At 53.7% G+C, this 16,677-nt stretch overlaps 4 protein-coding genes across 4 annotated transcripts in view; 2 read left to right on the forward strand and 2 right to left on the reverse strand.

The window, feature by feature from the left end:
- The window catches only part of DNAJC17 (DnaJ heat shock protein family (Hsp40) member C17), a 32,622-nt gene extending 19,883 nt beyond the window's left edge, over positions 1-12,739 (forward strand). Inside the window, exons 2-11 of the mRNA XM_010989309.3 lie at positions 2,382-2,451; positions 2,739-2,797; positions 3,020-3,107; positions 4,509-4,594; positions 4,812-4,908; positions 5,505-5,548; positions 5,970-6,047; positions 6,600-6,680; positions 7,184-7,294; positions 12,547-12,739. Coding sequence (XP_010987611.1) covers positions 2,382-2,451; positions 2,739-2,797; positions 3,020-3,107; positions 4,509-4,594; positions 4,812-4,908; positions 5,505-5,548; positions 5,970-6,047; positions 6,600-6,680; positions 7,184-7,294; positions 12,547-12,669 — 837 coding nt within the window. The 3' untranslated portion in view covers positions 12,670-12,739. The remainder of the gene's footprint in view (positions 1-2,381; positions 2,452-2,738; positions 2,798-3,019; positions 3,108-4,508; positions 4,595-4,811; positions 4,909-5,504; positions 5,549-5,969; positions 6,048-6,599; positions 6,681-7,183; positions 7,295-12,546) is intronic.
- C5H15orf62 (chromosome 5 C15orf62 homolog) lies at positions 8,181-12,548 on the reverse strand. Its single transcript, XM_031453293.2, has one exon. It carries the CDS (start codon positions 10,109-10,111, stop codon positions 9,584-9,586), a length of 528 nt encoding a protein of 175 aa, XP_031309153.1. The 5' UTR covers positions 10,112-12,548; the 3' UTR covers positions 8,181-9,583.
- Positions 12,740-12,904: 165 nt separating the features above from the next.
- On the reverse strand, positions 12,905-16,663 carry GCHFR (GTP cyclohydrolase I feedback regulator). The gene is made up of 3 exons (XM_010989307.3): positions 16,495-16,663; positions 14,670-14,764; positions 12,905-13,412 (listed from the first exon to the last, which is right to left on the reverse strand). The coding sequence occupies exons 1-3, from the start codon at positions 16,528-16,530 to the stop codon at positions 13,289-13,291; spliced, it is 255 nt and encodes an 84-aa protein (XP_010987609.1). The 5' UTR covers positions 16,531-16,663; the 3' UTR covers positions 12,905-13,288.
- RMDN3 (regulator of microtubule dynamics 3) overlaps positions 15,580-16,677 on the forward strand; it is a 28,979-nt gene continuing 27,881 nt past the window's right edge. Inside the window, exon 1 of the mRNA XM_064485725.1 lies at positions 15,580-15,883. Coding sequence (XP_064341795.1) covers positions 15,868-15,883 — 16 coding nt within the window. The 5' untranslated portion in view covers positions 15,580-15,867. The remainder of the gene's footprint in view (positions 15,884-16,677) is intronic.

The following is a 16,677-nucleotide window of genomic DNA, read 5'->3' on the forward strand; positions in this document are numbered from 1 at the left end:
GCAAATTGAGGCAATAGACACTCTGTTCTCCATGCGTCTTCCTCTCAGCCAGCTCAGAGAGAGAGCCTGGGATCAGAGAGAGAGGTGGTGGTGGAGAGGCAGAAACAAGACCCCAAAGACTTCTGTTGTTGGAATGATCAAAGAGGAAGGTTTATTTATTTTTCATATGTTTTATTTTGGGGGAGTATTAGGTTTATTTTATTTATGTATTTATTTTAATGGAGGTACCTGGAATTGAACCCAGGACCTCATGAATGCTAAGAACACACTCTACCACTGAGCTATACCCTCCCCCGAAGAGGAAGATTTAGAAGATCATCCACCATCCAGTTAACAGTGGAACCTTGAAGAGAGGGCTGGGGAAATGGGGAAAGAACATTAGCTTTTTAGCTTTCTCTTTATATATTTTTTGTATTGTTTTACTTATTGGATAAACAAAGGACCCTTAAATATAAAGAATGTATAATAAAGGCTTGGTTTAAAATTTAAAAAAAAAGAAATAAGGCCTTGGGCATAATGGAGGAGGCAAAAGAAAGAGAAAGGGAGAAAAGACAATGATAAGGGGCCTAAATAGTAAAGATGACATTTCAAAGGTAAAACTATATATAAAACTATCACCTCCCCTTCCCATATTGTTATTTTTTAAATAGTGAAAACAGAGCTAGATTTTTGTTATTGTTGTTGTTACTTTTTAATGGTGAAGACCTAGGCTGAAGTGGGGAGGCGAACAAGTGGGCAGTTGGGAAGGTCGGCACAGCAGGGAGGCACATCACACCCTCTCTGCTCAAGGCCTGTCCTGGTAGTGGTTCCTGCTTCCTGGGGCTCATCCAGACCTTGATGGGCTCGGTTGCCTTGGCTGGTGAAGGTGCAGTGCTGGCCGTGGCCCAGCAGGTGGCATCACACCCCAGAGGTCCTGGGCTAGGTGGCTGCTGGTTCTCCTTGGCTATGTAGGTAGGAGTGGGGTTAGGCACCTCCCCACAGGCCCTCCCCTGGGGGTGCTGGCTGCTTGCCTCTGAAGGCCCTTATTTAGCACACTTTGGGTAGAAGTGTTTATTGGTTCCTCTGGGAAGCCTGGAAAGCCAGTCAGCCTAGCTACTGCTATAAGTTTTAGGTCCACAGGCTCCTCCCAAGAGGTTTGAGCAGTAGGTAAGGTGTGCAGGCAGAAGCGAGGGCAAGGTCTCAGGAAGTGGAAAGCAGGTTCTGGGATTTTGTGCTCTGCCTTCCCTTATGAGTGGGGAATATATAAAAGAGAATCCTGACAGCTATATTTCTTTAATTTTACTAATAGAAGAAATAATACTTATTTTCTTTTTAATACAGAGAAGTGCAAAGATAAAAACTAAAAATGGACCATAACCTCCCCACCAGGATAACCCCTGTTATCAGTAAAAGATGATAATAAAGTAAGACTTGTTTAAGGTTTGAAAATTTGAACTACAGAAAAGTATAAAATGAGAAGTAAAGGTTTCCTTCCCTCCACCTTCAGCTTCTGTCCAAAGGAAACTACTGTTAAGTTTCTTATGATTGCTTTGAGAAAAAAGAAGGAAAAAAAAGCTATGCACATGCCCGAGTATCTCTTTTTACATTTCTTTTATTTTCAACCCCAAAGTGATCATATTATATATACTGTTCTAAGATTTGTTTTTTCATATACTGTACCTTGAGGATCTTTATTTCTTTTGAATTGAGGTATAATTGACATATAACATTGTATTAGTTTCAGGTGTACAATGTAATGATTGGATATTTGTATATATTGCAAAATGATCACCACAATAAGTCTAGTTAACATCCATCACCTCACATAGTTACAGTTTTTTTTTTTTCTGGTGATGCAGACTTGATCTCTCTAGTCAGCACATGTAGACTTCTATCTATGGTAATTGTTTTCATGGGTCTCCCCATTGATGGAGATGTTGGTTGGTTCCACTTAGGGGCTGGTATAAACAATGCTGTAGTGACCATCCTTGTCTAGTTGTTTTGGCATGCATCTACAAGTCCACATTACTAGGAATGAGTCAAAGGGAAAGTACATTTTAAATTTGATGGCTAAATTTTCCTCCAGAAAGGTTGCCTAGTGTACATGCCCATCAAGGGTGTGTGAGTGCCTGTTTCCAGGTGGCTGTAGGGAAACCTGCCCCTGCCAGGAGCCTTTCAGCATCCACGGTGATTGGGTGCTCAGCAGGAAATAGGCCCAGCCCCTCTGCTCCATGGCCTTTGCCTCTACTGCAAATCTCTGTGCTTGTGAGGTGACTGTTTCAGTGTGGGAGCCTTTCTTTTAGTAATGGAGAGCTCTCCCTGGATTTCCCTTATCACTTTAGCAATGTTTCCCTGTCCATCCTGGGGTGAGAGAATGAATAACCAAATATTGACTCTTCCAGGTGAAGAAGGCATATAGGCAAAAGGCCCTCTCCTGCCACCCAGACAAAAATCCGGATAATCCCCGAGCAGGTGAGACTCTCCTAGACACCGGGAGAAAGAGACTGGCTCACCTGGGCATGGCATGAGTGCCCTTGGAGGCACACATCCTGGCTTTGGGCGCTGGGCCCCAAGGCTGCACTTTGCTTGTTGGGGCGTCTGGTCAGTTGCTGATGTGCTCACCCTTCCTTTCTGGCCCATCATCTGCTGACGTCTGCTTTTCCAGCAGCCTGTCGCTTTTTTGAGGTGCTTTTTTAAGGGAGCACACAATCACCAAGTCTCAGTTTTTCTCTTCTCTCTTTTTTGATCCTCACATTTAGCTGAACTCTTCCACCAGCTTTCCCAGGCCTTGGAGGTACTGACTGATGCTGCCGCCAGGGTAAGCACATCTTCCTCTGTCTGAATTATCCCCCACACTTAGAGACCACTGTGTGCTTCATCCTCTATACGTGGCCATGTGGCATGGTCCTTGCTGTCCCAGCCTGGAGACCGGGTCACCAGGCTGCCCCACCGACGGCTCTGGGGCTAGTGGTGCGGCTGGGGAGATGGCTGGGCTCTGTGCATGTTCTCTGGCTGACCGCTCCGTTCCTTTCTCCGGCAGGCTGCTTATGACAAGGTCAGGAAAGCCAAGAAGCAGGCAGCAGAAAGGACACAGAAACTTGATGAGAGAAGGAAAAAAGTGAAGCTTGGTAGGTGACATCATGGTGCTGGTGGCCTGTGGTTTCCCTGGGCTGTTTTCATGCAGCTCCTCCACCTTTCCTCCTGCAGCGTTAGTTCCAGCAACTCAAAGCTTTGTGGCCCCGGCTCTGGGCAGAACCCTGTTCTCAGGAGTGGCTCCTAAAGGCCACTCTTAAGAATAACAATGACTAGCTGTGCTATTAGCTAGGCATTGTGACAGATGTTTTACTGTCTCCTTTAATTATCACAGCTATCCAAGGAGCTGGGTGTTACGAAACCCATTTTTTTATAGACAAAAGAAGCTAAGGCACTAAGAGGATAAGAACTTGCTGGAGCTGGAATTTGAACCCACACAGCATGAGTACAGTCAGTGTCCTTGCTGGCCATGCCATCTTGGATCTTTTTCATTCATCTCAGCCTCATTTCTGCATAGAGCCTTCACTCTGAGAAGTCCCCTCAGAAGGATCCAGAGAGGGTCAGGCTTTTGTCTTAAAAAACACTTTCTTGACATATGTTTTGTATATCATATTGTCTGCTTACTTCAAGTGTACAATTCAGTGATTTTTAGTAAATTTACCATATGGTGCAACTATGACTATAAATCAGTTTTAGAACATTTTCATCACCCTCATAAGATTGGTCCAGACATTCTTTACTCGATTTTTCTCTGCTTCTTCTTGCCTATTTGATATCCATATATTTAATATGTACATATACCACCCCAGTACATCCATCAAAAACAAACAAACCTGGAAAGTCTAGGTAAGTAAAGTGAACAGAAAAGAAAGCAGCGAGTCCCAGACTTGAGAGAAGCATTTGTTGCAGCAGCTGGCCTGGCACAGGGCCACAAGCAGGTTTCTCTTGGAAGGTGGGAAGGGCTCTGGGACCTGGGGTGATGTCCTTCTATGGAGGCTGCCGTCCCTGCAGGAGCCACTGCAGCCAGGACCACAGTGAGGCTTGGCAGTTGTGAATTGAGGCGGGGTAGGGGAGACAGTGGGAACTCGAGCTCAGTGGTGGGAAGAGCATCGAAGCCAAGGCAAGGTCACAGGTCAGGCTGTGGTGCCAAACCACAGGAATAGAAGCCCACAGCTCCACCCACTCGCACCCCTGACCCGTGGCCCTGGGCTGCTGACATAAGCACCCACCTACACCTTGTTCACTGATCGGAGAACCAGCTTGGTCAGCATAAGCTGATTTAACTCTTCTAGACCCCGACCACTCAGCTGGAGCCTATACTTCCTTGCTATGACTTTTCTCAATGGAAATCAATTCGGGGTATGGAGGGACAGGGCAGAGTTACTGTATGGGTTCATCCTGTGTGAGATTTTGGGGAGGCAGCCAGAACCAGGTGGTCCAGGGCCATGTAGAAACCACTTAGACCAGACATTGGGTCATTCAAACTTTGTGCCTAGACCTGGAGGCCCGGGAACGGCAGGCCCAGGCCCAGGGCAGTGAGGAGGAGGAGGAGAGCCGGAGCACCAGGACACTAGAGCAAGAGGTGAGCAGGAGGGGGAGGCGGGTGGACCTGGGGGTTGTCGTGGTTGGGGGAGGACATGCCCTCTCCACCTTCTTTTGTGGGATCTGGGTAATCTGTCCCACCCACAGGTTGCTGAGCCTAGTTTGCAGGTGGAACATCCCAGGGACCTTTACAAGGTAAGCCAACCTGGAACTGGATCTGCACAGAATTGTCATCCACTCCAACCCCCGCTCTGCAGATCGAACGCCTGCGAGAAGAGGGCTCCCGGCAGCTGGAGGAACAGCAGAGGCTGGTCCAGGAGCAGATACGCCAGGAACGAGAACAGAGGTTGAGAGGTGAAAGTCTGTCCCCCAACCTGCTTCCCCCTCTGAGCGAGCTCCCGATGCCCAGAGTGGCCACACTGGCTGCTCAGTGGAGTTACTGTGGAAACTTTCACCTGCTGGAACCCCCAGGGCATCTCATTTGGACACATGCCACCTGTCATTTCTTCCTACCAGTTCTCTGGGGCCTGTTGTCTTTTTACTCTGCCTGAGATCTCCTGAGATCCCCGCCTGTCATTGTTCCAAGCAGACCTGGCTGTTTTGGAGCAGATCACTGTTGGGAAGGCTCTAGGATACTTTGTTTCAGTAGAACTGTGTGGTCGGTACCTCCACCTCTTGCCCCTGGAAGGTGTTTATGGCCCTTTGTTGGAAAAATGCTGACCGTGGCCTTCATCGGACAGCCAGGCAGCTGCCCTGAAGTGGCAGCTCCTCAAGGTTGGGGTAGAATTGCCTCTACTCCCCCCCACCAGGCTCCACAGCAGGGCAGGGCAAAGATTGCCCTTGGTTAGGAAGGATCTTTTCTAGGTCATTCTGGCCCTAGGCTGAGTCTCCTTTGGGAGAATCTCCGGCTCCCTCATATTCTACCTTGCTAATTTTCCTAAATTTTCTAGGAATGGCAGAAAATCCTGAAAGCGAAAGAACCCCAAAGCTAAAGGTGAGCCCTTCAGGATCCACAGGCCACCTCACACTACGTCCTCAGCAAGAGCAGACGCTTCCGGGGCACAAGGGCTTCTGGCAGGGACACTGGGTTTCTGGGAGCCACACCACTACCCACATCCTTCCAACTTCCTGCTGCCTGGGCGTCAGGATGGCATCTCAGAGCTGCCCACGACAGGCTGCTCTTAGCCTGAAGGCTGCAGGGCGGCACTCCCAGAAGCCCTCAAAGGAGAGCATCTTTTAGGGCTGGAAGCCTGCTTGTCCATTTTTAAGGGGAATGCATCTTTGGGGGGTGCTCCCTGGACTACCCTTGCCTTGAAGACTAGTGGGGTGTCTGCTCAGACTGGAAAGCTCAAGGGAGGGGTCTGGTACTGTTGAGGAGGTGTGTTTAATGGCAACACCCACTGCTGTCTTTTCAGCTCAAATGGAAGAGCAAGAAGGAGGCCGAGTCACAAGGCGGCTATTCCAGAGATGTCCTCCTGCAGCTTTTTCAAAAGGTTTCCCCTGCTGACTTCCCTCTTACCTATCATCTACATCCCCACCTCAGCCCAAACCCAAAGATCTCCAGGCCTAACTTTCCTTCACATCTCCACCTGGATTTTCCCCCTGTGTCATAGACCATAGGACTGCCTAGAAACTTCTCCCCAGGCCATGACCTTATAGCCACTTGTGTTGCCATGTGCCCCCTCCAGCCAGCGCTAACACTTGACATCCTTAGAAGCAAAGGGCTTGGCCAGGTGTGTAGGGAGAGAGAAGGTGGGCATCTGGCACCAAAGCCCCGTCCTTTTCACCTCCTTCAGTCACCAAGGCAGGTGCGCATCTCTGCAGGTCTAAATCCCCACCTCTGCCCAACTCTCCTTTGCTGTCCTCTACATTCCTGGGGAAACAAACCCTTTCTTTCCCATCTCTGATCTCCCCTCTCTGGGAACCTAGCAACACAAGGCTATTCACTGGCTCAGAATGGCCCAGCAGCCTGAGGGTGGCCAGGCTTGCCTCTGGCTTAAGCTGGGCCATCCTGAAGGCTTACCCAGACCCCCTTGTCCTCACAGTATGGAGAAGTGCTCAACCTGGTACTTTCCAGTAAGAAGGCAGGCACTGCCGTGGTGGAGTTTGCGACCATCAAAGCAGCGGTGAGTGCTGCGTGGGGCTTTGGGGGACATTCACAGCCCTGCCGCTCCTGGGGAGAAACCCAATTCTGTGGGCTCTCTGTTAAGCTCCCACGGGGTCTCTGGGCCACCTCAGAGCCAAGGTTCCCCAGAGGCCCCTGACTCCTGGGAGTTGAGGCACAGCGAGTGCAGGGATGGACAGGACACTCCAGGGATGGAGGAAAGCACAGCGGGTTCATTTCCTGCTGCCTGGTTCCCCACCCTCTACCTTCCTGTGGAAGCCTGCGTGCCTCCAAGCTGGGGCCCCTGAGCTGCCTTCCCACCGTCCCCCTTCCCTCAGTCCCCAGTCAGAGGGCTCATATGGCCCATCAGGAGAGTCAAAGCTTCAGCACACCCTCTTACAAAGGTTGCTCGGCTTTGCTTGGAGGACAAGAGTGCTGGTTCTGGTTCTTTTTGTCGGGGTAGAGAGAAGTACTTTTGTAGCTGACTGAAATAACAGGACCAAGACTGAATGCTGTGTTTGACAGGAGCTGGCTGTCCAGAATGAAGTGGGCCTGGTCAATAACCCTCTGAAGATTTCCTGGTTGGAAGGACGGCCCCCGAGCATGGGGGGCCCCAGCCACCCTGGACTGTCCCAGGTAAGAGCCTCACCCAACTGGGCCTACTCAGGCTTTGGGGCACCTCTTCCTGTTTGGGCTCTTCTCAGGGCTCTCTCCTCACAAAGCCAGGTCATCGGGGATGTGGTGAGATACTCCAACCCAAGCAGGACTGTGATTCATTGCTGTCCCTCGTTCCTCTCTGAGTGCCAGGGGGCCTCACTTTTCACAGAATTCTTAGACCTTACTTTTCACATCTTGGTCTCCTTTTGGGGCTTACATCATCACCCAAAGCTGTCATCCTGGCCTGCTGGCCGCTTGGTTACAGTGTGGGCTTAGATGACCCAGTGCTGCAGGGATGGGGCCATGACAAGGGCAGCCACTTCCTTCTCCAGCTTCCTTCCAGGTGTGTCTGTGGTTGCCCCAGATGGGGACCTACTGTCAAGAGGCAATATCCCCTCTTTAGAGGTAACACTGGCTGCCCTGCCAGCACTGAGGCACTGCCTGGTGCCCGACTCATGGTGAAGCCAGGACTTGAGCTGACACTGCCCAATGCCCACCCTTAGTCCTTGAAGCTCCACAAAGGCTTTTGTTCAGCTGCCGACACACATATACACACACGGCCCCAGTCACACTTGCCCCTACTTTGGTGGGACAAGAGCTCTCTCTCCCTTCTCTGAAGCACCTGGGGGTCTGTGTGGGAGCGTCAGGCTGATGTGTTCCAGCCCCTCCGTGGGGAAGAATGGCCCTGGGTGGGTCAGCAAGGGCTCTGCTCCCACTGCTTCAGTCATGCTGCCACCACCCCCTCACTGGGAGTGTGTCCCAGACCCTGGACAGAGGAGAAAAAGGAACAGGTCAGAGCTCAACTCAGGATCCTTTTTCAGAGACTGTTTCCCCACTGTTAAGCCCTAGATGACACTCCACAGGCTGTGCTGTAAAGAACTTTATTCATCATCTGCACCCACAGGGGAGTTTTCAGCTTGGAACATCCACACATTAGGAGGGCAGGGGGAGGCCACAAAGTTTGGGCTGTAGAAGCAGTGTGTGTCCAGGCTTCCGTCTCTCCCTCTCCCACACCTGGAAAGGCCTGGGGCATCAGAACCACATGGCCAACTTGGCTCTGGCTCCAAGTCTTCTGGCCAGACTGCAGGATGGGGCCATAGCCCCCATCATCAGAGATTTTGAGCAAGGCAGAGCTCCTCAGTCCTAGCAAGGATTCTGGAGACCAGCTGTGCCTCTTCACCGTAACAGCCACGATTTTCATGTCTGTCCCCGATCCAGTCCTCCCATATTCTCATGGGTGAGGGAATGAGGGAAATCTGCCACTGTTTTTGCTGCATTTCCCAAGGGCCCCTATCACTAATAATTCTGGAAATTCCCCAGAGCACCGCTTCGCAAGCTGTGTCTGCGCCTGTGCCTGGCATTCCCTAGAGCCACCTTCCTTCAGCACCAGGGAGTGCCCAGGCAGCTGTGCTGGCACTTTGAGTCTCTTGTGCCTCCTTTTCTGCTAATGATTTGTTTGGCCTTTTTCCTGAGTTACACTCTGTGACTCTGCCTGCCTCACTCGTAACTACTCTGACAGCCCCTCCCTTCCTTTGCAGGCACCATATGCTTCCCCCTTCCCAAGCCATGGTCAAGGCCAGCGCTGCCCAATAGAACTTTCTCTAATGATGTTCATGGTCATTCTGCGCATTCCAGTGTGGCAGCCGTTAGTCATATGTGGCTACTGAGCATTTGAAATGTGGCTGGTGTGACTGAGGGCTGAACTTGTAATCCTATTTAATTTAAATTAGTTTAAATTTAAATAGCCACATGTAGCTAGTGGCTGTCATATTAGACAAGGTCACACCTGTCTCACCCCTCTCCCCTTGGGTCTCCCACGTTCCTCTTCAGCCTGGATTGGACCACTTTTGCCCAGACCTGTCCTGTAGCCTCTCTCTGTTGACAGTGGCTTAACAGGGAGCTGGCACAGGGCATCTATTTGTTGTGCCCAGTCTGTGTGTCGTCCACTCCCAGACTCTCCCCTTATGCCACCCGCCCCCTCTGCTGGCCTTCACCTGGTCCTGGTGGTTGCAGGCATGGCCTCCATTTCCCCACTGAGCTAGCTGCCCTCAGGGCTCCTGCTAGCAGGTGCCCCTGCACATTTGCAGCTTGCCTCTGTACCTCTGTCCCTCCAGTCTGGGATGACTCAGAGGACTGTTCAGGACCCAGAGGGCAGGCAGGGCCCTGGATTCCTTCTCTACCTTTTTCTTAAACCATGACTGCCCCTCCTATGGGTCCCTAGGTTTGTGGCTCTTCCAGTCACCCCACCTCTGCCCACCCTCTCCCCATTCAGAAGCAGGGCTCACTGGGAAACTGCTCCCTCAGTATCTGTAGAACTTCCTCAAGAAGTGAAATCCCCAGGTCCACTTTGAAGGAGAAGAAGGGATCACTGAGGTCCGGAGCAGGTGTCCTCTGGAAGGGAGGTGTGTCCAAAAGGCCCTCCTCAGAGTACTGGTGGAGGGTGTCTGCCAGGGAGAGTGCCGAAGGCAGGGTCGCTGAGTAGGCAGCGGTGTAGGAAGACGAGGGCTCCAGGATGTTGGGGCAGCTGGAACTTTCTCGGTAGAGGCGCGGGGGCTTGGGTGGGGCCAGCAGGGTAGCCCGGGGCTGCTCATCCCCCCACAGTGGCAGGCGCCGGCCATCTGGCCTCCCCCGCAGCTCCCGGATGACCTCTCGGTTACTGTACTCTTCATGGTCCCCGCCGGCCGTGCTGGCCTGGCTGAGCACGCTGCCCTGTCGCCGGAGTCGCCGTGGCCTCCCCAGGCTCAGCCTCTTAAAGAAGGAGGCATTGCGGAAGGAGCCTTTCCGCCAGGTTTCCATTGGGCCCCAGGGAGCCAGCAGACAAGCTTGGTATCTCAGAAGCTTGGATCAAGGGCAGCTAGGGACCATCTGGTCCCACTGGAGCAGTGATGGGCAAGAATCAGCGAGGCAGCCCTTGTGGGCAGAAGCGGGGGCCTCCAGGTTTCTGCTCAGCACAGACCTTCAAGCCAGCATCATGGATGGTGAACCGAGGTCCCGGGATGTGGGCACTCCTGTCCAGGAGAGCTGAGAGCTGGGAGTTCCTGGTGACCGGAGTTTCCCAGAGGGACAGGAGTGGCCTGGTTACTTGATAGGGCAGTGGAAAAACCCCAGGAGGAAGAAACAGCACTTACAGAGCTGGAGTGAAGGCAGCCGTGGCAGTCAGAGGTGGATCTTCTTCCCCAGCGCCGGGCTCCTCCTGGGCCCAAGCTCACCTTCTCCCTGGTCTCCAGGGCAGCGTGGGGCCGGGCCTCTCCGCCGGTTGGTCTTGGACTCTGATTAGTGGCTTGCTGTTTGTGCCAGTGTGTGGTGGTGGTGGAGCTGTGTTGTTGTCTTCGCTGACTCAGTCAGGTGGGAAGCCAGGTTTCACGCTCTGAGGTAATTGCAGCATCCGCAGGCAGGGATTGGGGCAGCGCAGCCAACACCCCAGGGGCTCTGGGGAGCTTAAGATTCCTCTGGGGACTCGTCTGGGGGAAGCCCTGCTTTGTGGGTTACTATGCTGCCTCCTCTTCCCCTGCAGCCTCACTGCCCCAGGCCCTGGCAGGGAGGCGCGGCTCCCCAGCCCCCCATGTGTCTAGAGGGAGGAGCTAAGGGAGGTGGGAGTTAACTGAAAGGCGGGCTTGTGGATTGTTGGGAAGGAAGGGAGACCTGTCGCTGGTGTGGGTGACTCAGCCCTGCACCCAGTGACAGGCCCTCATTAGCAGAGCCCGCAAGGATGGGGGAAGGAGGCAGGGGGGATGTTAACGAGGAGCAGCCCCGTTCCTATAAAGGGCTGGCTCCTCCCAGGGCTGGGCTCAGGGCATGCCAAGGGTGACTTCAAGTTTTCTCAGCCGAGCAGCCTTACCTTGGGGAGGGGAGAACTGCTTTTCCCTTGGCCTGACACCAAGGCTGGCTGCTCCATTTCCTCATCCTTCCTTGATTTACCCTTGATTTGCCTCAGGGCAGAAGAGGTCAGTTGAAGGCCAGGGCCTTGCTACCTCCAGTTCTTCCCATCCGGCTTCCTGGGCTTCATTTGGGGGCCCCTCCTCTGGGGAGGAGTCTGGGCCAAGCCTAGGAGGCAGGCCTGGCTGGGAGGGCAGCTTTCCTCAGAGCTGCTGCAGCCCACTGCAGCCCCGGAGAGAGTACGAGGGGTGGGGCTGTCGGGTGGAGCAGGGGGATCTGGACTGAGTAACACTTCCTGGTTCTGTACACCCCTGACTCCAAACCAGTTGGCCAGGGCCTGGCATCTTAACCCCAGCCACTCCCTTCTTATTCCCTGGGTCACTGACCACCAGACTTTTCCTGGCTTATTCCATGAGGGTGTACCAGCTCGGGGTACCACAGAACAGGGCCCAACAGCTATCTGCTGTGCAGCCCCCTGGCCTGGCTCACTTCTGTGCCAACTCTGGTGGGCATCACACTTCACACAGCTTCAGCTGCACCAAGGGAGGAAGTGATTTAATTCCCACTACAGATCTTATCAGGGTGTAGGGTTGGTGGCTCAGGTTTCCCCTGTAGAGCTGCCTCTCCACCCACAGCCTTGGCCCACAGAGGTGGTTGTTTATTATTCTTTTGGTTATTAAAATGCATGCCTCAATCCCCTGCACTGTGCTGGCAATATCATAAAAAGCCTTGAGCCCTGCCCTCTAGGAGCCCTGGTATGTATTTTTAGGAGGCAGGCGGGCCTCAATGATTGTTTCTCTCTCCTTCTAGGGTGGGGCTGAGTGAGGCTGTGTCTAGGGTAGGGCTCCCTCCGCATCCTCAGCAGGAGCCAGACCACAGGGAGGAGAAGCAGCTGGGAGCGGGCAGTGCTCCTGCCTTGGCCTGGAAGGAGTGTACTTCTGCACCTCTGACAACTCCCCTTCATGGGAAACCTGTGAGAAGCAGAAGCCATGGGGAGGAGGAAATGAAGGGAGACCAGGGCCTGGCTAGAGCAGGAGGAAGTGATTCACCCAGAAAAGATGAACGGCAGCTGTCTGTAGATGGGAAGGGCCCGGGACAGGGGAGGCGGGATGGAGGTGATAGCTGCTTCAGATGGGCTGGAGCAGGGGCCAGCTGAGAAGGCCAGCCTGGGAGCTGAAGGCCAGCTTGCTCTAAAGGAACATGGGTGAGCTGGGATTGCTGGACTTTCCTTCCATTTGTGGGCATTCTCCCTCGACTCTTGGCGGCAGCTCTGCCTAGGACCTGTCCTTCGAGTCTGTAGTCTGCGGGGCTGTGCCCTGCTGTCCTGACCCTTCCCTGTCCCTGCTGTCCCCCAGGGCTCGGTGCTGTCCGAGAGGGACTACGAGAGCCTCGTCATGATGCGCATGCGCCAGGCAGCTGAGCGGCAACAGCTGATCAGCCGGATGCAGCAGGAGGAGCAGGCCGGGCAGCCCACGTAGCCTCCTCTATCCAGCTTTCCCACCCTACAGCCCTTTTCTTAAACATCAAATAAACTTTTTTAAGAGTCTACCTCTATGGCATACATAGGTGTAGGGTGCTGGCCTGCCCAAGGGTGGCTGACTTCAGGGTTCTGTCCCAGAGAGCTCTACCCAGGCCTGGCCCTCCCCAGGAGGGGGGAGACCCCCAGGGAGGTGCTCCACACAGTGAGAGTCAGTGGCCAGCAGAGCAGAGGAGTAACCACTCATCACAGCCCTTTATTGGCTTGGACTAGCTACGAAGGACCCACCCACCTTGTCCTGGAGCCATGCTCGTGGGGGCACCCAGCTCCCACCCAGGGGCAGCCTGGCTCTTGCCAGCCCCTCAGGAACATGGCCTCCTCTGGGGCCGTGCTAGGCCTGAAGCTGGAGGAGCAGGTAGAAGCACCAGGGCCATGGACCCTGCCCTCCACTGAATGACGAAGGTTTTGAGAAGTCCATTCACTGCCCAGTGGTGCTGGGCCGAGGAAAGAGACGACTTGGGAAGAAGGGACAGCACAGTGAGTAAGACAGGGGCTTGGGGTCAGGGCCCATAGCAACCACTCCAAAGAAGGGGTGCCTGCTGCTCCTCAGTGTGGGAGGGTCACTCTTTGTGCAGGCACCACACCAGTGTCTGGCCCACCCCTGTCATGCTCAGCACACGGAAGCCCCTGCGTTCCAGCTTGTCCAGAACTATTCGAGGAGGGTCATTGACGTAGTACTCAGAACTGTGAAGAGAAAGGGGGCGGCATGAGGGGGAACACAGTGCAGCCCCACTTACAAAGCTAGTATCTGCCACAGAACAGGTCTGGTCAGGAATACTTCTACCAAGGACTGACATTTGCTGGGTCCCTTCAGGGTGCCAGGCTGGGTCCACATTCCTGGCCCCTCGCCTGCTAAGCACTTCGCGTGCATTATCTTGTTTATTCCTCCCAACAACCTAAGGAAGGTACCGTTACTGTCCCCATTTTATAAGTGAGGAAATTGAGAGGGGCAAAGCAGCTTTCCCGATGTCATCCAGACAGTGGAATCTGTGTTAGTCTGCCAATAGCCCCATGTGCCCTGGGCCACTGCCTATTCAGCGGGAGCGGCCTGCTCTCCCGGGGGTCCTCCTCTGGCCTCTGCCCTCTTGCTCCCTGAGTGTCCTGCAGTCATGGAGCAATAAGGTTGGTCCTCAAGAGCTCCTGGCTCTGGGTGCTGCTCCCTAGCATGGAGAATGCTTGATTTCTCTTCTTTCAGGGTTAATTGATTCTGAAGGGCCATCAGGTGGATAAAGGGCTCAAGTCCCAGGCTGGGCATCTCAGGAACAAGTGCCTCGTGGCAAAAGGACGTGGTTGGTTTCAGCCCTCCAACCCTGACCAAGAGGCTGGGGCCAGCTTGCCTCCTCTTTCCTCTCTTTTAACTGGGGTGCACTCTGATGACACTTCTCAGGACTTTGAGCCTATGTAGCCAGGGTTCTCCCTGCCTAGAGAATAGGGAAGGGTAGGGAGCAGAAGAGGAAGCAGTGATCACTGTTTAGACTTGGAGCTGGTGTAAAGGATTCCAAGGGAAGTGGCCAAGTCCCCAGGCAGCAGCAGAACTGGAAGCAGGACTCAGGCTCCCTGCTCCCTGTTTCTAGGGCTTAGCTTTGTTACTCAGCTGGCTCTACAAGACAAAGAACTTTCTCTCTGTGCCTGTCTTCACCTCGATGGGGTCCAGCTTAGAGATGAGGGGGCAGGGTAAGGAGCAGTCCAGTTGTGGAGTCCTATATGCAGGGAACTGGACTCTGTCCTGGAATTCCCAGTGGGAAAGCCCTCAGAGCAAGCCTGAGGGGCTGTGGTGAGGCTGCAGAGGGGACTCAGCCTACAGAGGACAGAGCCCCAGGATGCAGGCAGAGGGTCCCTGAGGCTGGGCAGTGCCATTGTTCTGGGCTTGGTTGTGTAAAGGGAACGGGGACAGGTCTAGGGACTGGCAGGGAGAAGATCCTTAGGAATGCTACTACTTACAAGTTGTTTCCCAGGACGTTTCTTTTTGAGGCCCCCAGATGCTGCATCAGTTCTGGATCTGAGTGCTCATCGCCCACCATGGTGGGGCCCACCTCCTGCAAGGTAAGCCGCAGATGCTTGGCTGGCTGCCAGGTAGAGGTGAGTGGGCTCACCTCTCCTTCCTGCCCTGCCTGCTGGCTCTGAGCCCATTTCAGTTAAAGGCTGGAAGGAAAGGGAAGGAATCTTAGGGGCTAAACACAAGCTGGGAAGGGGTGGAGTCCATCAGTGATCAGGCTGAACAATGTGGGGCCTCCTTGGCCCCACTGGGCTGGGCTGGGCAATGCCCAACAACTAGCACCTCCGTGCAAGGCATCCCCACCCTTATCTGTGTGTATCAGACTCACCTGGAGAACATATGCCCACACAAAGATTCACAGTAGCATTACTCATAATAACCAAAAAATGGAAACAACCTAAATGTCTGTCAACTGATGGGTGGATAAATAAAATGGTATAGCCATGGAATTTTATTTGGCAATAAAAAAGAATGAGTACCAATAGTTGCTATAATATGGCTGAACCTTGAAAACATCATGTATGTGAAAGAAGCCAAAGACCACACCAGGTACAGTGGGAAGTAGATTAGTGGTTACCTAGGGCTGAGGAGAAATGAGTGACTGCTAGGATACAGGGTATGGTACAGGGTTTCTTTTTAAGGTGATGGAAATGTTCTAAAATTGCCTGCGGTGACGGCTGCACAACTCTGACTATGCTTAAAAAAAGAGAGAAGTGCCACCACTGAATTGTACACTACATTGGTGGATTCTATGGTTTTATGTATCATATATAAATAAAGCTAGTTTGTTTTTTTTTTAATTGCCTGATGAGCACTGAATTCCCAAGCCCCAGGCTTAGAGAGTGCTTCTAGAGGTCTGGGAAGTGGACCAGGAGTTCACATTTTAACAACTGCACAGCTGACTGGTTCTTAAATCACTGCCAAGACCTCTCCTGTCCTACCGTGAGCACACCCGCTATTTCCTGCAACCCAGCGAGGCTGTGTACCTACTGATGGATTACCTAAGCACTGGGGAGTGGGAAGGGGCAGAGGAGCATCCTGCTGCCCTGGTAGGGGACCCAGTCATACTATTCTGAAGCTAAAAGAGGACTTCTGAAGCAGCCAGCACCTTCTTTTTAGAGGAAACTGCGCCCAGGGAAAAGGATGTGGCTTCTAACTGGTGAGTGATGCTCCACCCCCTCTAGACCCACGGGCTGTCTCCCGTGGGTTCTTTCTTCCCTTCCTTTCCTAAGGCCTCAGGGGTAGCTCTTTGTAAGTGCCTAAGGGTGCAGCTAGTGACTGAGTGGGCCACGTGGCACAGGTGTTTTAGCGTCTTAGCGCGTCCTTTTCTTTTCCACACTCCTTCCCCTTAGGTTAGTCCGCTCCTTCCCTCCACCCCCAACCCCCGGCGGAGTGGCTTAGTGTAGCGCATTGGGTGCTGTACAAGTGAGACCAGCACTTCCTGGGTCCCTCCCGGAGGCTCAGACTTCCCACGGGCAGACAGAACAGGAGCCGCAGGCGTCTGGAGCTCTGGGTGGCGGGGACGCACGCACCTGGCCCCCTTCGCGGCCCTGGAGGCGCCGGGCAGGCGGAGCTCGCAGAGTCTCGGATCTGGACTAAACCGGAGCCCCAGCCTACCTCCCCGCAACCCGGGTGGGGGCGTGTCCCGGGCGACTTCCGGGTCCAGCCACCCGCGGGCCTCGCCCGGGAGGGAGGCGCCAAGGTGCGATCGGCAGCGCTCCCCGGCCTGGCCCCAACTCCAACTCCCAGGGACCGGGGGCGGTTACTCACCATGCGGATCTGGGTGCTGATGAGCAGGTAGGGCATGGTGTGCGCGTCTCCGTCAAGCTTCCCCCCTGGACTTTGTGCCCAGCGCCGACGCCAGTCCCTCGGGCTCGGGGACTGCGACCCGCCGTCCGGAGTCCAGTTACTCCGTTTCTGGCCTCAGGCGGCGCCAATCCCGGAACGCCTGGC

Source organism: Camelus dromedarius, chromosome 5 (assembly GCF_036321535.1).
Source record: "Camelus dromedarius isolate mCamDro1 chromosome 5, mCamDro1.pat, whole genome shotgun sequence".
NCBI lineage: Eukaryota > Metazoa > Chordata > Mammalia > Artiodactyla > Camelidae > Camelus > Camelus dromedarius.